Source organism: Maniola hyperantus, chromosome 13 (genome assembly GCF_902806685.2).
Source record: "Maniola hyperantus chromosome 13, iAphHyp1.2, whole genome shotgun sequence".
NCBI lineage: Eukaryota > Metazoa > Arthropoda > Insecta > Lepidoptera > Nymphalidae > Maniola > Maniola hyperantus.
In genome coordinates this window covers 873,992-894,146 of record NC_048548.1, presented here as the reverse complement: position 1 = coordinate 894,146, position 20,155 = coordinate 873,992, and the positions used below count along the sequence as shown (strand labels likewise).

Sequence of the window (20,155 nt, the reverse complement as noted above, 5' to 3'; positions counted from 1 at the left end):
TAATTAAATAGCTGGTATGAAATTACTTTGTAATTATTATTTATAGGATTCCGTACCTAAAAGGAAAAAAGGAACCCTTATAGGATCACTTCGTTGTATTTCTGTCTGTCGTATCTGTCAAGAAACCTATGGGTACTTCCTGTTGACCTAAAATCATGAAATTTGGCAGCTAGTTCGGTAGCCAAATCCGAAAAACCGTGAATTTGTGGTTACATCACCAAAAAAAATTAAAATGTGTTCATGAACAAATAATTAGTAAATAGAAGTGTAGGTAAAAACACTATCATAAAAATTATAAAAATATTAGTATTTTCAACATTCAAACTATGATTAGCTCCTAGCTTTAGTTTTAAGTTTGCGTAATAATTATCACCACTATATCTTACAAATCTAACACCATACCAGACCATCAATAAGAGTAATTTATTACCTATTTTGAATAAATCATTTGACTTTGACTTTGACTTTGATTAATACACCAAGTGGGGTATCATATTATCATGAAAGGGCTTTACCTGTTCATTCTAAAACAGATTTTCATTTATTTTTATGCATAATATCTTTTGATTTATCGTGCAAAATGTGGAAAAAATACGACTTAGTATAGTGCGGAACCCTCGGTGCAAGTGTCTGACTCGTACTTGGGCAGTTTTTTTTTTGTTAATTGTAAGAAATCGTGTTTTTGTATAGGTACCTATTAACTTTATCAGTTCGGTTGCACGCTCCGTTTTCGGTTCATGTGTCGCAAAATTTATTTAATTTTGGAGCAACAATCCTGGTTAAAGTAAAAAGTTTTTAAGATATTAGTAAATACCTAAGACTATATTTCTGTATGTACGATCCAGTCTTCACGTTTTCAACGAGTATGTACTAAGCTGTGCCGTTTTCAACTTCGAACCGGTTTTATATAATAAATATATTTTTATTTATTTTTAACGAATATTAGCCATGTTAAATGACTAATATTCCCCTTTCCTCTCCAACTAAGCGTCAAGCTTGTGCTAGGAGTAGGTACGACAATAGTGCAACGGACGGGGTTTGAACCGTCGACCTTTCGGTTTTCAGTCCACTCCTTTACCGGTTGAGCTATTGAGGCTCTAAATTAGGCTATTAATTGGGTTTTCACTAAAAGACTTCTCAAGGAGGCCTCTTGGATCTTAGGCTGAGATCTATAGAGCGCACTTTGACTTTGCTCAGACTTAAGATTGAGTTAAAATGAGACAGATTTATGTGAGAGATATAACTCTGTCTCGTTTTAACTCTGACTTAAGTCTAAGCGAAAGGCAGAGTGCGCTCTATAGAACTCACCCTTAGACCCGAGATCCTACCACTACCACAGCCAACGACAAGGAGCAAACCGTAACGTGAATATATCAGGGCACTCATCCTACTAACCCCAGTCTGATGAGGGCCCTGAATGAGGGTTTGTGTCTGTGCCATTTTCAGTAAAAAAACCGACCAAGTACGAGTCAGACAGACAGACAGACAGCAAAGTGATCGTAAAAGGGTTCCATTTTTCCTTTTGAGGTACGGAACCCTAAAAAGGTAGATCTGACATTATTGTTTCTCCTTTTCCCAGCCGTTTTTCCTGAAGGAGTGCCAGGATGGCCGTGCAAGCTATACTCCGCATGCAGCAGGCTCTTAGCGTCATAGCCACGCTCATGCTGACAGCTTACTTGTTCCCCAAGCAAGCTATTGTTAAAGGTACGAACCAAAATTGTGAATAAACTTGAGTGAACCAAATGTACTAATTAATGAGCGCATACTATAGAGCGCAGTTTGACTTTGCTCAGTCTTAAGACTGAGTTAAAACGGGACATTAAGTGAGAGATATAGCTCTGTCTCGTTTTAACTGTGTCTTAAGTAAGTCTAAGCTAAGTCAGAATGCGCTCTATAGATCTCAGCCTTAGAGGTACAAAGCAGGTACAAGGCAGGAAATATTCTACATCGACCTTAGAGAGAGATTTTTTTAGTGGCTTCGTAGAGCGTTGTCTCAGTCGTTGAGAGTTGAGACTGACAAAACGTCACATAGGCGTGAATGACAGAGACAACGCTGTATGAAGCCGAAATCTTATCTAAAGGTCGATGTACAGTATTTCCTGCCCGCTACCTGTATTAATATTTTAATTGAGAGAGTGTTTCTATAATATTGTCTGTTACCTTTTCTCAGCCCTTCCGCTTGACTAATTTGGTACAGAGACGACTAGCTTGCATTTAGCAAGCGGGTGTGAAGCGGGCAATAAGCTACTTTTTATCCCGGAAAATCAAAGGGATTATTAAAGACATCATCTATGTTTAACTTTTATTGGCTAGGTACTTTTTTCCAAAGCCGCTACAAAAAAATATTTTATTTAGATGATGCTATATTATAATAGCTTATGCTCGTGACTTCGTCCGCGTGGACAACACAAATTTCAAACCTCTATTTCAACCCCTTGGGGGTTGAATTTTCAAAAATCCTTTCTTAGTGGATGCCTACGTCACAATAGATATCTGCATGCCAAATTTTAACCTTGCCCTCTCGTGATTCGTGATCATATAAGCACCCACACGATTACCCTACTTACCATAAAAAATTAAAGGCGAATACAAGCAAGGTAGATAATTGTTTAAAATTTAAATAAATTTGCAATCGGAAATATTTAACTTTAATTATTTAACAAAATTACTAGATTAAAGTTTGCTTTGTTTTAAAAATATGAATTAACTCTTACTGCTCGCGGCTTCGTCCGCGTTGATTTCAGTAGGTTTTTAAAATTTACGTGGGAACTGTTTGATTTTCCGGGATAAAAATTAGCCTATCACTCTCCAGGACTTTATCCTAAAGTTTACATCGATCCGATGCTCTTTTGCGACGTGATTGAAGGACAAATCAATAAATCATCAAACAGACTCGCATAATATGGGTAGTTATAGTGGTGTGTGGAGTGTGAACGCGGATACAAATTATACCTAATTACGTTACAAAAATCAAAACCGCATCATGGCAATGCCGCGTCGCACCACCATTTTAGGTAAGATTACTTACTGTTAATTTTGTGATAGCCTAGTGGTTAAGACGTAGGCCTTCCAGTCGGGAGTCCAAGGTCGATCCCGGGCACACACCGTTAACTTTATGGAGTTAATGTGCATTTTTAAGCAATGAACCAAAAGCTTGATTTGCTATAATCCGCTGAAACAGGTCGAATCTGTATGATGCAACATGCAGCATGCGAAATGCACCGCCCGCCCTCCCACTGCTAACCATGCAGGTAAAAAACAGCCACCAGGCACCCGCACCCGCACCACCACCAAGCAGCACCACACAAATCCCAAAACACACTCGACACACGTTTCGCCCCGACACCGGGGCATCCTCAGGAGATGTAGACCTTACAATGCACAATAATTGCAAAATTGCTGCTTGTTGCATCATACAGATTCCACCTGTTTCAGCGGATTATAGCAAATTAAGCTTTTGGTTCATTGTATATCATGGACTTCCGCAAAATAACGCCTGCTTCTATACAACATTTTTAAGCAATTAAATATGACTTGCTTTAACTGTGAAGGAAAACATCTTGAGGAAACCTGAGTATTCTCCTTAATGTTTTCAAAGTGGGGTGAAGTCTGCCGAACCGAACTTGCCACCAACGTGTACACTAACCTTTCTGAATCTGAACGATCTCTAGTGAGCTGACGAAAAGTTGTTCATGCTGAATATTATTTCTGTGAACAGATTTTGAAGAATTCGACTTCATAGTGGTGGGCGCAGGGTCAGCCGGCAGCGTGGTTGCCGACAGACTGTCCGAGTGTCCAGAGTACAGCGTGCTGGTGATAGATGCAGGAGGCGACCCGCCCGTCGAGTCCATGGTGAGGTCAGAGTTCGACTTTATTGTGGTGGGCGCAGGGTCAGCCGGCAGCGTGGTTGCCGACAGACTGTCCGAGTGTCCAGAGTACAGCGTGCTGGTGATAGATGCAGGAGGCGACCCGCCCGTCGAGTCCATGGTGAAGTCAGAGTTCGACTTTATAGTGGTGGGCGCAGGGTCAGCCGGCAGCGTGGTTGCCGACAGACTGTCCGAGTGTCCAGAGTACAGCGTGCTGGTGATAGATGCAGGAGGCGACCCGCCCGTCGAGTCCATAATGAGGTCAGAGTTCGACTTTATTGTGGTGGGCGCAGGGTCAGCCGGCAGCGTGGTTGCCGACAGACTGTCCGAGTGTCCAGAGTACAGCGTGCTGGTGATAGATGCAGGAGGCGACCCGCCCGTCGAGTCCATGGTGAGGTCAGAGTTCGACTTTATTGTGGTGGGCGCAGGGTCAGCCGGCAGCGTGGTTGCCAACAGACTGTTCGAGTGTCCAGAGTACAGCGTGCTGGTGATAGATGCAGGAGGCGACCCGCCCGTCGATTCCATGGTGAGGTCAGAGTTCGACTTTATTGTGGTGGGCGCAGGGTCAGCCGGCAGCGTGGTTTCCGACAGACTGGCCAAGTGTTCAGAGTACAGAGTGCTGGTGAGAGTGCAGGAGGCGACCCGCCCGTCGAGTCCATGGTGAGGTCAGAGTTCGACTTCATAGTGGTGGGCGCAGAGTGAGCCGACACCGTGGTGGCCGACAGACTGTCCGATTGTCCAGGGTAGAATAGATGCAGGAGGCAAACCGCCCTTCGAGTCCATGATAAGGTCACATAAGTAGTAAGTTTCTCCAACTAACCTCAATTTTTATAAAGGCTAAGTTCACCTTTAGTGAAATTTTGTAATTTCCAGTTGCCGGCTCTATCTTCTTTCTTGCCGCACACAAAGTATGATTGGAACTTCACCTCTGTGAACGATAATTACACGGCGCAGTCTCACACGATCAAGGCGTTGAACCTAACATGTGGTTGAGTCCTGGGCGGCGGCAGCAGCGTCAACTACTTGATGTACGTGCGTGGCTGTCGCGGCGACTACGACTCCTGGGCACGAGCAGCGCAAGACGACACTTGGAGCTACCAGAACGTACTCCCTTATTTCATAAAAAGCGAAAGACTCGAAGACCCAGCTCTACTGAAATCCTCTGCCGCTATTTCCCATGGCACTAGTGGATTTTTAGGAATCACCAGAGAAAACAGACAGGAAACGTTCAAGTATTTAGATGCTTTCCAGGAAGCAGGCAATAAGATTGTGTTCGACGTAAACGGTAGGAACAGCATAGGTTATACTTTGCCACTGTTCACCATTGCCGACGGAATAAGACAAACGACTGCCTACACAAACCTAGGAGTCAACAAAGGCAGAACAAATCTGCATGTTCTGAAAAATACACTTGTCAGTGAAATTCTGTTTGATAAGGATAATAATGCAATCGGAGTTAAGGCAATTACTGCTGATGGTAGAGTACTGATACTATTAGCTAGAAAGGAAGTTATCATATCTGCCGGAGCACTCAATACTCCTAAGCTTCTGATGCTCTCTGGTATTGGACCAAAACAACATCTGCAGTCCATGAACATTAGCGTGAGGAGTGATCTCCCAGTCGGCATGAACTTGCAGGATCATGCTTCGGTCATAGTGGACTTCAAAATGGAGAGATCCAGCGCGCCGCCAAAACCGATGAATCCTCATCAATACCCCATTCCTCTTATAGGAGGCTACGCAAGAATTAATAAATCTCTTTCTTGCGCAGAGTATCAAGTGTTCAACAATATATTTCCCAATGACTCGGAAAAACTATACCAGATGTGCGCATTTAACATTGGACTTAAGGAGTCTTTGTGTCGTCATCTACTCGAGGCTGGTAAAGGTAGAAGTATGATGTTAGGAGTTTTAAATATTCTACATCCCAAATCTAGAGGTCGGGTGACGTTGCGTAGCAAAAGTCCATATGAGCCACCTGCAGTGAAGTTAGGGACATTTTCTGAGGATGAAGATTTGGAAGATTTTGCGAGCTACTTGCAGGATTACGTCAAAGTTATGAATACGACTTTTTTTAGAAGTGTCGGTGCAGAGGTGGTGGATTTTGAAATTGACAGATGCAAGGGACTGCAGTTCGGAAGCTGGCAGTACTGGCGCTGCTACGCGCTGAACACGGTGTCCACCATGTTTCACTACGCTGGCACCGCTGCGCTGGGTGACGTGCTGGACAGCCGGCTGCGCGTGCGGGGCGTGCGGTGCCTGCGCGTGGCCGACAACAGCGCCATGCCCACACTCACCAGTGGGAACACTAATGCACCGGCTATCATGATCGGCGAAAAGGCTGCCGACATGATGAAGCGAGACCATCTGGTGGAGTCAAAGTCAACTTGACTATAGCGGCCAATTTAATGAATATACGTATTAATTTCTTTATATAGATAATTGTTTCAGTTCATTTTACTTAATTTATTTATACTTTGTGCGTTTAACCTCGTTACATACCCACTATTAAATGATTCTGAGGCAACTGGTACTTTGAAAACCTAAATCCATGCAGATATCTTGTAATATTTTTTTTCAATAAATATAATTAAGCCTGCACGTTTTTATTATTAAGATCTGGTGTTTAAATAATTATTGAGATAAAGGTCTTGTTTAAATAAAATTTCAATTAGCTCAATAAACACGCAAAAAAAATTGGTTAGTAGATAGTTTTTCAGTAACTAATCTCAATTTTTTATAAGGGCTATATATATTTACTTTAACTTAAATCATGTTTTCAGTTGCCGGCTCTATTTTCCTTCTTACCGCACACAAAGTATGATTGGAACTTCACCTCTGTGAACGATAATTACACGGCGCAGTCTCACACGATCAAGGCGTTGAACCTAACATGTGGTCGAGTCCTGGGCGGCGGCAGCAGCGTCAACTACATGATGTACGTGCGAGGCTGTCGCGGCGACTACGACTCCTGGGCACGAGCAGCGCAAGACGACACTTGGAGCTACCAGAACGTACTCCCTTATTTCATAAAAAGCGAAAGACTCGAAGACCCAGCTCTACTCAAATCCTCTGCCGCTATTTTCCATGGCACTAGTGGATTTTTAGGAATCACCAGAGAAAACAGACAGGAAACGTTCAAGTATTTAGATGCTTTCCAGGAAGCAGGCAATAAGATTGTGTTCGACGTAAACGGTAGGAACAGCATAGGTTATACTTTGCCACTGTTCACCATTGCCGACGGAATAAGACAAACGACTGCCTACACAAACCTAGGCGTCAACAAAGGCAGAACAAATCTGCATGTTCTGAAAAATACACTTGTCAGTGAAATTCTGTTTGATAAGGATAATAATGCAATCGGAGTTAAGGCAATTACTGCTGATGGTAGAGTACTGACACTATTAGCTAGAAAGGAAGTCATCATATCTGCCGGAGCACTCAATACTCCTAAGCTTCTGATGCTCTCAGGTATTGGACCTAAACAACATCTGCAGACCATGAACATTAGCGTGAGGAGTGATCTACCAGTCGGCACGAACTTGCAGGATCATGCTTTGGTCGTAGTGGCCTTCAAAATGGATAGATCCAGCGCACCGCCAAAACCGATGAATCCACATCAATACCCCATTCCTCTTATAGTAGGCTACGCAACAATTAATAAATCTCGTTCTTGTGCAGAGTATCAAGTTTTCAACTATATAGTTCCCAATGACTCGGAAATACCGTACCAGTTGTGCACATTTAACCTTGGACTTCAGGAATCCTTGTGTCGTCATCTACTCGAGGCTGGTAAAGGTAGAAATATGATGTTAGGATTTTTAAACATCCAACATCCCAAATCAAGAGGTCGTGTGACGTTGCGTAGCAAAAATTCACATGAGCCACCTGAAGTGAACTTAGGGACATTTTCTGAGGATGAAGATTTGGAAGATTTTGTGAGCTACTTGCAGGATTACGTCAAGGTTATGAATACGACTTATTTTAAAACTGTCGGTGCAGAGATAGTGGATTTTGAAATTGACAGATGCAAGGGTCTGCAGTTCGGAAGCCGGCAGTACTGGCGCTGCTACGCGCTGAACACGGTGTCCACCATGTTCCACTACGCCGGCACCGCTGCGCTGGGTGCCGTGCTGGACAGTCGGCTGCGCGTGCTGGGCGTGCAGCACTTGCGCGTGGCGGACAACAGCGCCATGCCCACGCTCACCAGTGGGAACACCAACGCGCCGGCTATCCTGATCGGTGAAATGGCTGCTGACATGATCCAGCGAGACCATCCCGTCCATCATTATAAAAATATTAATTTCTTTATATAAGTAGATAAAATAATTGTTTCTGTACATTTTACTTGATTTATTTTATTTATTTATATTTAATGCATAACGCAACCTTATGGTAACTTACCCACCATGAAATAATTCTCAGCAACTGGTACTTTAAAAGCTTAATTCTATCTATGTACATACCTAGATAAAGTCTTGTAAAAAAATATTTTTTCAATAAAACTATTGAGGCCTACGCGTGTTTTTATTATTAAGACTGGCTTATGCTCGTGACTTCGTCCGCGTGGACTACACAAATTTCAAACCCCTATTTCACCACCTTAAGGGTTGAATTTTCAAAAATCCTTTCTTAGCGGATGCCTAGGTACTTCATAATAGCTATCTGCATGCCGAATTTCAGCCCGATCAGTCCAGTAGTTTGAGCTGTGCGTTGAGAGATCAGTCAGCCAGTCAGTCACCTATTCCTTTTATATATTTAATCAATCAATCAATCAGGTGCCAATGTGGAGTCACAAAACAATATGAAGAGTAGATAGACGCTTCCTGCGGCACCGGCTCCAAAAAATATTACTATAGAACTACAATAACTCTTGTATACCTACATAATAATATATTGGGTAATAAATTAAATTATTTTTTACTTTTTAGTGTTTGTGGTTATTGGTTGAAGTCGGTTTTTTTTAATTTTTTTTAATTGAGGATTCTAAAGCACTTGCAAAGTTTACTTGAATAAAACGAATTATGTTTTATGAATCCAGGACATGATCGCTAACTGGTAAGCTCCATACCTTATAATAAGCTCCGTGTTCCTCAGCGGGCAATGGAGAGAGCTATGCTTGGCTAAAATTATAAATTTTATTACTACTAGGTATACTAGTATATGATGCCCGCGTATGTTTCTGTTTTTTAGGGTTCCGTACCCGAAGGGTGCCAACAGGATCTTATTACTTAGCCTCCTCTGTCCGTCCGTCTGTCTGTCAGCGGCATGTATCTCATGAACCGTAATAGGTAGAGAGTTTAAATTTTCACAGAATGTGTATTGCCGCTATAGCGACAAATATGGTCTGTGAATACGCATCTCACGTTCATGACGCGCAGCATACAGAAGCGGACATTTTTCTGTTAGATTTAGTACGTGAATATATTATCAGATCCCAAATATAGCACATTTTATCTAAGATCTTGACAAATAAATACAAAACAAGAAGAATACCTATATGACAATTGTTTTTGCTCAATTTTGAACCATTTTTCCTTTAATTGCTAAAAGACTCATCCGACCCAAAGTCTGCAGCTTTAGAAACTCCCAAACAGCAATTAGTGGGTCCGCTATGTCGCAGCGGGCCGTACTGCAGTTTGCAGCAGTTTTGTTGTTTGCTGCTTTATTGCTGCAGTGCTGCTGAGTTACCGGCGCGGACTGTAATGGCCGTTAGCAAACAAACTGTCGTTCTACACCTGCACACAAACGTATACCTACCTAATACGATCCCATACAATTAGTGCTCTATTGTTTTCTATCGCTACAGATTTTTTCTACTTCTTTATTTTATAGGCGTACTAGCTGATGCCCTCGACTTCGTCCGCGTTGATTTAGGTTTTTATAGGTAGCTCGCTGACAGTCAGATGGACGGACGAACGGACAGCGGAGGATTAGTAATAGGGTCACGTTGGCACCCTCCGGTACGGAACCCAAAAAACGCGCAACGCAACGCCCCGCGTCTTCTGGAAGCCGTAAGCCCGGAATTTTGAAAGTTTGACGTCCTCCCTGGCGCAGGGGTAAGCGCTGTTGTCTTAATAGTGCAGGGAGGTCCCGGGTTCGATTTCCGGAAGGGGCTTGGATTTTTATAATTTCTCTGGTCTGGTCTGGTGGGAGACATCGGCCGTGGCTAGTTACCAGCCTACCGGTAAAGCCATGCCACCAAGCGATTTAGCGTTCCAGTGTGGAGACCAAAGGGGTCCCAACTAGCAAAAAGTGGTTTTGTAATTATCCCAAAACCAAAATTTAGCGTACTTATAACGAATTTATAAGCGCTTACTAGCCCGGGAAAAGGCCCACTTTATAGGTGTGTTTATTCTAGTAGCACCCTGATAGTACCCCTGCTGAATTCGATTTACGACTATAAGATCCTTGTAACGGCACTGTGTGAAACTATATGATCCCACAAAACTAACTATTAGTGTCTAACAAAACTAACTCGGATTATTACGCACTCCGTAATTCTTTTACAAGTTTATATTTTGTTCGATCATTCGGCTGCAATAATTTAGTGTCAATGAGTTGTGGATAAATGTGAAAATATTAAAGGTATGTATTGATTTGTTTATAAAATGCCAGAGTGATGTTATTTTATGTTTTAGTTAGATATTTTATGAAATATTGTGTTCACATGGGAAACCCACATTTCCTGTGAAGTATACAATGTTTTAGGTTAAAATTTTAACGCCCCTCTTAAAATTAGCATTTTTACATATGTCATATTAATAAATTATGTAGATTACTGTTGAAGTTGACCGCCATTTTCAAAGCTAGCATTTTAAAGTAAGTTATAAGGCCACTAAAGGAAAATCGAATCCATCACACGACATGTTGTATCATAATTAGGGTTTCGCAATGTCAAAAAGAAAACCAAAACGATACAGTACCTATATATTTACGAGGTGTACTAGAAAAAAATCTTTAACATTTTGAGGAGTTTTTCGGTACCAATAACTCAAATAATAATAATCACAAAAATTTACTGAGTATTGAATATTAATAATAATTATTAATCAATTTCACTTCAAAACTAACCTAAACTGTATTTTGTGGATATGACTTTATGACTGATTTCACTATAATTGGCGTTGACTAGTACAACATTTATTTGAAATAATATACTTAAGTACTTATTTGTGTTTAGGCATCAATCAACATTCGGGCTGAAGATGGTTATGTTTCTGGATATCGACCGATTTTTGATCAAAAAGGATTTCCGTTCACTAAAAAAATTAAAATGGCCGTGGACAGTTACACACTTCGTTTTGTCTAACATATGCTACGGTTGTAACCATACTGTCTCTAGAGATAGACCTTTACACTTCATTGAAAATCAAGAATCAATAAGATCATTATTGTATCAAGATTATTTTTGGTGTGAAAATTGTTCTGTATATACAGTTTATAATCACTATCCAAGCGATGAATGCGAAATTTGTAATTATTAATAACTTGAAAGAAGTTTTTACTGTTTAGTTGTTAGTAGTAGTATAATAATAATATATTGTTGGATCTGTAGCCTATCGAGCTACAGTCTCAACAATATAATACCTATATTATTATTAATATATTAAAGTAAATAAATAAAATATATATTATATATATATATATATATATATATATATATATATATATATATATATATATATATATATATATATATTATATTACTATTTATTGACATTATATTAATTATATATATTATGATAATAGGTTATATTATATTAACTATTGTTTAATTTAGAAAAAAAGCTATTTTTTTGGAAGTATTATTGCAGAACTTTTTGTTGTTTTAGTTATTAGTAAGAACGTACCTACTTGTATTGGCTTTAAAAACTCGTATGAAGGCTATGGTGGACTTATTCGGAATTATACTAGCTGATCCCGCGACTTCGTCCGCGTGGATTTAGGTTTTTAAAAATCCCGTGGGAACTCTTCGATTTTCCGGGATAAAAAGTATGTCCTTCCCCGGGATGCAAGCTATCGCTGTACCAATTTTCATCAAAATCGGTTGAACTGATGGGCCGTGAAAGGCGAGCAGACAGACAGACAGACAGACAGACACACTTTCGCATTTATAATATTAGTTGGATAATTTAATTTTTGAAATATGTAGAAGTCCTAGATCTAAAGATTTCTAGAATAAGCCACATAAAATGTTTAATTCCTGTAGTATTTAATATGTATGAAAATGTTCAGAAGTAGGTAGTTTGATAAAATTCTTAAGTTAGAACTACAATTTCTTATTGATTCTTAAACTGAAACTGAGGTTTTATTTAGCTATTTACAAAGTTACTATGACTAAGGATGGATTCCTTTACCTAAGGAAGTTAGTTGATAATGTGTAAAAGCAATCGAAACTCTTACGAATGCAGTAATTCATATTAGGATAAAAGTAGTTAACCAAAGTATCTCATGAAAGTACCTACTGATAATATAAGTATAAATTATTTAAGTCGGATTTTTAACTTGTGTAACTTTTAATTGAATTGATTTATAATAAAAAACAACACAACATTTTAGTCTTTTGCTTTTATTTATAAGTAAAGCCCTATTTACAACGTATGCAATAATGGCATGAAAATGAATTTGTATTAACCTGTGGATATTCACAAGCTTGCACTTTATATCTGTAATTTTATAGTCATTTTCAGACTTATAAGTTCTCTGCAATCACATTTATAAATATTAAAAAACTGACGACTCTAATGGTTCCTCAAATGCATCTTCAGTATTTTCGTATGATAACCGTGTATGTCTATGTCCTGCTCATTACCTGCGAACTGTAATGCCCATTTTTTCATATCTTTGCGCAATTCATTATTTTTGTCGTAATCTGAAGTTTGGTCTCCAACATCACTTTCAACCTCGCTTGATGATTTTTCATTTGTTTTTTTTTTCAGAGTTCGTATCGTAGTCCATTATATTACTATTATTTTGTACGGAACCCTTAGCACTTTTTATTAATACAGTCTTTGGCTGCTTCAAAATTCATACTTTAAACTTTTACCATTTCTTGGTAAGTTTGGCAAACTTTTCTATTATAGCTACCACTTTTTTAAACCTTTTCCACTTATTTAAATCAATTTTATACCTAATATCAATTCACTATTATAAAAACAATTTAAACTACGATCAAAATGGTTGATATAAGATTATAAAAGCATTTGTAGAATCATAATAAACATATTTTGGTTTATAACACCTTCTTCAAGAGTAAGTAACCTTACTATGTCTTTGACAAAAGTTTTAATAGGAAAAAACGATCTCAATGAATGCAGTTATAGGATTGTATTTATATAATGCCACTTTACTCTTGCGAAATACTATTTTAAAACCCTGTACTTAAAATGTACTTGTAATGGAATCAAATATAAACTTATTAGTGCTTATAAAACCAGTAATAAGTGTTAATAGTATCAAAGTAGTGCTGAGTATATTTACACTTATAAGTAGCTTTTATTGGAGACACAGGTTTATAATCGCCAGTGAATATGATCTTATAAGCTCTTATAAGTGTAATTAACTAGAGTAACTATTCTTCAGTATGTTTAACCTTGTACGTAGCTTTTATAGGAAAGCAGAGCTTATAGTAACTCGTAGACGTGATCTTATAAGCGCTTATAAGTGTAACTAACTAGAGTAACTATTCTTCAGTCTGTTTGCCCTTCTACGTAGCTTTTATAGGAAAGCAGAGCTTATAGTAACTAGTAAAGTTGATCTTATAAACGCTTATAAGGTTAAATTTAAGGGTGATTTTGCTTATAGTCTAAACAGCATCTTTCAAGGCACTTAAAGGAGTATATACTCCTAAAACATATGCATTCTGGGATTATTTTGCTTGTTGGGGTGTGGGCTAAAAAATCTGCCTCTACCAGGTTAGCCCGCTTCCATCTTAGACTTACCACCAGGTGAGATTGCAATCAAGGGCTAACTTGTATCTGAATAACAATTTAAAAAACCTGTTCCCTAAATCTCCAAACAGAGCATTCCTCTATTAATATTTAATTTCCGTTCGGGATTCCAACAAACTGACACTACCGTCCAGCGCCCAAACGGAATTCGTAATTAGGTGAAACGAAGCCCTCATCAATGTGCCGCAGAGATATTATTATTGTCCATTTTTCTTTAACTGACTTACAAGGTAAACAAGTAGCTTCTCGCTGAAATGCATAAGAGGCGCACTTTACGCAACCCATAATAGACCTTGTTACCGTGTACTAACAATGAAATCATGATTCACGGGAACAGTGTATAGGCTCGACCCTCGACCGTACCAGAGTGAAATTTCCCTCCGAGCGGTGTCGTGCTCGGGGCGCCAGCAGATTGTGTCTTAAAACTTCTTTATATAGTCCAGAAAACTCCATTAGTGCGAGCACTGCTGGCAATACATTTGTTCGGGACTATGTCATGAAACGTTACCGATTGAATTGCGCCATCTAGTTGCAACTGTGGTAACCGCCAATGATAAGAGTGCAAAACGTAACTTCAGGCCTAAAGCGTCGGGTAAATCGGCTAATGAACACAAAAGTAGGTAGATATAAGGGATTCCAACAAATTGACATAACCGTCCATGTTCCGGCCCGCTCGCTCCGTGCGCCCAAACGGAATACGTAATTTTTTTTTTTTTTTTAAAGAATATTAGCCATGTTAAATGACTAATATTCCCCTTTCCCCTCCAACTAAGCGTCAAGCTTGTGCTAGGAGTAGGTACGACAATAGTGCAACGGGCGGGGTTTGTACCGTCGACCATTCGGTTTTCAGTCCACTCCTTTACCCGTTGAGCTATTGAGGCTCTAATTAGGTGTAACCACAGACCACTGTAACGAAGCCCTCATCAATGTGCCGCAGAGATATTATTTGTGCACCGCTCCACCGCTAATGAGCACCATTTGTGCTCGTGATGTACGTAGGAAATTAAAAAAAAACGATCTGCGTTATAATAGACGGGCTATTATAACGCAGATCGTTTTTTTTATCTATAGACTAGCGCCACAGTTTAACAAAATACTACCAGTTGTTCGACGCCTCTGAAGTCGAGCGACGCCGTCGCTCGTGTAGGTATATACTTTTTTTTTTTTTTTTGGGGCTAACTTAGAAGGGATATGGCAGTTTTTAGGGTTCCGTACCTCAAAAGGAAAAACGGAACCCTTACAGGATCACTTTGTTGTCTCGTTTATAAGTTTAGGTTAATATAATATTGCTTATTAGCCTCTTACATAGGCTAGATTGTCATGGTAGTAATGTACTGGCCTCAGTACTTTACGACAAAAAAAAAAAAAAAAAAAACTTTGTTGTCTGTCTGTCTGTCCGTCTGTCTGTCAAGAAACCTAGAGGGTACTTCCCGTTGACCTAGAATCATGAAATTTGGCAGGTAGGTAGATCTTATAGGTGACATATGGGGAAAAATCTAAAAACCGTGAATTTAGGGTTAGATCACACAAAAAAAATTAAATTGTGTTCCTACGCAAATATGCAAGGGTTGTCACAAAATTGGGATTAAAATCGCGGGGAAATCGGTGAAATTTTACCCTTGTTCTGTTTAGAATTCGCATAGCGTCCGTAGACAGAACAGTAATGCACCATTTTATGATATAACTTACTAAACGACACTAAAATATTTAAAACCACGCTCACGTAAACCCTCGTCCATCAAACGCGCAGACTACGCGAATCTGCGCGCAGCGGGCCGCGCCGCCCGCGGTCCGCAACCCACCACACCGTTATACTCTGTACAAGTACATTCGTAATTGAACTGTATATTTCAAGTAGAGGTGTCAAAAAATAATGTACCTAATAAATTTATTAAATATATAAATGTATTCAAGATATTCGTTTTTAGATTAAAACAAAATTGAATACAATATATAATAAGTAGTGAAAATTTGAGAAAATCCTTCCTAAAAAATAACTCAGGCGTTCGGATCTTTGATACGCCGCGCGCGGCGCGACCGAGCGACGATATTAGAATAAAATATATTAGGTAGGTACAGCTGAATACAAATATCGTCGCGATTCGACGGTGAATAATTATTACATCGAATTTTCGTATTGGCCTGTTACATGTTGACTGTGATGATACGAGTATGCGGCTAGTATTTTTATCATTTTGTTTGTTTCGTAATAAATTTTGAATGCAGTTTTATTTATTTGTGAACTTGAGTGTCGCTAAATATTTAATGCGAATAATTGTAATGTAGATTAGGCAAAATAATGTAGATTAGGTACATTTTTGTGTTGTGATAGATTTGTGTCGCGCGTTAATAATACCTATTATAGTAGATTTGTTCTTTTTGGAAATACTTGCGTCATTTTATAAATCGTATGAGAAAATGTTTTTCAAAGTGTAGGTGTTATCATACATTTAAGTATTATAGGTAATAGGTACGTGAAGTGGTATTGTTCTTTTAGAAATCATCATCATCATTTTATAATTCGTATGATAATAAATATGTAGAAATGTATGATAATAAATATAGTAGTTACCTACTAAAAAGATTTTTTTATAGGTAACTAGGTAAACTTACCTACCTATTGTATTGTAGGTATCTACTTGACATTGCTTTATCGTTCTACTTGTTTTTATTTTTACATACATAGGTAGGTACTAGGTACTGTATTCCGCGACAGGTTGAGATGGCAATCGGGGTATGAGGCGGGGGTGACACCCCGCACACTCGCACGTCACCCTCGCTCGCCCGCACTGGGTTAGCACAGGGGCCGTGCGGGTGTGCGGGGCATTCCCTCCCCGATTGCCATTTCGACCTGTCGCGAAGGTATGGATTGGGTACCTATTAAGAGTAAAATTTAAAATTTAAATCAATCGAGTTAAATACAAGCTATACCCTAGTTCTCGACCTTATTGACGGTTATGAGAAAGTTGTTTTTTGTCATATTCTTGTTCAGTAGGTATCATTCATAGATTGTTAAAATGTTGTTCCCTATGTCAATAAGGTCGGAAATCGCTTGCACCCATTTATATGCTTGCGCCTCATGGTGAAATCGGTGCAAGCAAATCTCGACCTTATTGACGGTTATGAGAAAGTTGTTTTTTGTCATATTCTTGCTCAGTATAATTCATAGATTGCTAAAATGCTGTTTTCTGACGTATGTCAATAAGGTCGAAAATCGATTGCACCCATTTTTCTGCTTGCGCCTCACGGTTCAAGCAATTTTTTTTTTTGTAACAAAATAATGTAACGTTAATAATTATTAAATATTTGTCTGTAACACGTGATAATATTGTGATACACACATGAACCTGTATTTGACACCTCTAATTTCAAGGGTGGCAAGTGATGATGTAGCCTAAGATGGAGCGCTGTCATCATCTGTCATTATAATGTGAGTAGAATGGTGTACACTTGCATTTAGCCAAACCACTACAAACACAAGTATGACGGAGCAGCCCGGAGTGGAACGGACGGCAGACTAAAGTGTCCGGAGTTTTATTGCTGCAGTTGTGAATATTTATGTGCCGGGACGCGGCTAATGGCTCTTCACAAAGAAAACAATCCAACCTTCCGCACCTGCATACTGCACTCCGCTTACAGCTAACGTCGATACTGCTGATTCGACGTATTCTAGTCTACCTATGTATTTAGATTTTATAGACCACTAACTTATGCTCGCGACTTCGTCCGCGTGGACTATAAAATTTCAAACCCCTATTTAACCCCCTTAGGAGTTGAATTTTCAAAAATCCTTTCTTAGCGGATGCCTACGTCATAATACCTAGCTGCATGCCAAATTTCAGCCCGATCCGTCCAGTAGTTTGAGCTGTGCGTTGATAGATCAGTCAGTCAGTCAGTCAGTCAGTCAGTCAGTCAGTCAGTCAGTCAGTCAGTCAGTCAGTCAGTCAGTCAGTCAGTCAGTCAGTCACCTTCTCCTTTTATATATATAGACTAGCTGAGTTCGCGTGGATTTAGGTTGAAAAAAATCCCGTGGGAACTTTTTGATTTTCCGGGATAAAAAGTAGCCTATGTCACTCTCCAGGTCGTTAACTATACCCATGCAAAAAATCACGTCGATCCGTTGCACTGTTGCGACGTGATTGAAGGACAAACTAACAAACCAATAAAGCAACAAACAAACACACTTTCTCATTTATAATAAGGGTACTGATTATAATAAGGGTACTGATTATCTCTGATACCAGCTACATCAGCTGTCATTGTACCTAATGTGAGTAGGACGAGTGGAATGGTACAACTTGCACTTAGTCAAACCACTACAAACAGAATCATGAGATGGTTTTCAGATTTTTCCCCGAATGTCTGCTATAAGACCTTCCTACCTGCTAAATTTCATGATTAACGGGTCAACGGGTAGTACCCTGTAGGTTTCTTGACAGACCGACAGACAGAAAGACCGACAGACAGACAGGCAGACAACAAAGTGATCCTATAAGGGTTCCGTTTTTCCTAAAGAAACCTTAAGTCTGTAATGCAAAAAGTACTTAAATGGTACTTAGACAAATTGAATTTTGCTTTCAAATAAAAATTCATAAGTGAAAAGTTGCAAGAGCTTGAAACTTTGCGACTTCATGACGTTGCTTACGAACAGCCCAAGCACAATTTCGTGCGACAACACTTTCTCACAGCTTTTTCATCGACAAAGCCTTGCGAAAGCCATGAGAGAGAGACATCGCACTCATTGTGCGTTGATGACACTGTGAAATGTCCAAACCACCTCTTTGACAGTGGCTAGTAGATAATCTTAAATATATAAAAGGAAAAGGTGACTGACTGACTGGCTGACTGACTGATCTTTCAACGCACAGCTCAAACTACTGGACGGATCGGGCTGAAATTTGTCATGCAGATAGCTATTATGCATCCGCTAAGAAAGGATTTTTGAAAATTCAACCCCTAAGGGGTCGAAATAGGGGTTAAAAAGTCGCGAGCATAAGCTAGTTACAGCATAAGTACAGTACGCGGCAGAAAAAGTAATGTACATCGACCTTTAGAAAGAGGTAGCAGTTTTGTAGAGCATTGTCTCTGTCGTTGAGACCGACAAAACATCACATAGGTAAGAGTGACAGAGACAACGCTCCACAAAGCCGAAACGTCATTCTAAAGGCCGATGTGCATTACTTTCTGACGCGTACTGTACATCACTGTATAGTACGCGACAGATCGAGATGGAAATCGGGGTATGAGACGTGGGGACGCCCCGCACACCCACACGTCACCCACGCGCACGCTGTCCCGCACCGGGTTATCGCAGAAGCTGTGCTGGTTTGCGGGGCGTCCCCTGCACCTACTATATACAGTGGTGTACCTACTTACTCGCTTTACTTATCTACTCTACTCGCCACTGTCCTTGATGGTATGATTACACCTAACGAGTACAGTGGCGAGTCAGTGTCCTCGGTCGAGTACTCGATTGGTATAAACACTTAACGAGTGCAATTTCGCCACAATTTCTCAGCCACAGCACTGTCTCGGCCGAGTGACACTTTACTGTCTCGCTTCACTACTCGGTAGGTGTAATCAGCCCATGAGCGATGTAAATCGGACCTATGGGAATGATTATTGCCTGTAACTATCCCATGACTGAATAAATAAATAACAAATAAATAACAAATTTATTCATAAGAATGCAGGTGACATAACATGGTTATAAAATTAGTTGGCGAGCCTTATGCATTCTACCTTAGAATATTGGTGTATGAATATTTAAATATTACATTACAGTTAAATTTTTAGTAAGTACATATAAATTAAAAAATCTTTAAAATTATATAATTAATAAAAAGTAAATTAATTAAGTCATACAAAAACAAGAGAAAAAATAGAAATAAAAACAGTCATTTAAATTTTACATGTCATACAGAGGGGATACCTAACTATTGCACTACAAGACCATAATTTATTTCAGTCATCTAATCTAAGTCATCAGATTTACATTATTTAGATATTATTTTAGACAAATTATTTAAGCTCATCAATCAAAAATTCCGAGATGTTGTAATAACATTTATTTACAAGCAGCTCATGAGTTTTCCTCTTGAAATTATTTATAGTAGTGTTTTTGTAGTTGTCAGGAAGTGTATTGTACACAGTTATTGCCATATAGTGTGTACTCTTTTCAAACATCTGTAGTCTTTTAGGAGGCACAACTAGTTTGTTCCATCTCTGAGCTCTACGAGATCTTAGGTGAACTAGCATCTGACACTTTATTAAAAGTTTAAGCAGATGGGTATAAATCAAATGTCATGCAACTTTAGCGCCATATGAAAGGGTACG

The 20,155-nt window shown here is 39.3% G+C and overlaps 1 protein-coding gene and 1 pseudogene across 1 annotated transcript; both read left to right on the top strand.

Moving 5' to 3' along the window:
• The first annotated feature begins 771 nt into the window (after nucleotides 1-771).
• Nucleotides 772-6,280, top strand: LOC117987743 (ecdysone oxidase-like; annotated as a pseudogene).
• Nucleotides 6,281-6,378: 98 nt separating this feature from the next.
• LOC138403190 (ecdysone oxidase-like) lies at nucleotides 6,379-8,182 on the top strand. The gene is made up of 2 exons (XM_069502726.1): nucleotides 6,379-6,396; nucleotides 6,650-8,182. Exons 1-2 carry the CDS (start codon nucleotides 6,379-6,381, stop codon nucleotides 8,180-8,182), a joined length of 1,551 nt encoding a protein of 516 aa, XP_069358827.1.
• The last annotated feature ends 11,973 nt before the right edge of the window (nucleotides 8,183-20,155 follow it).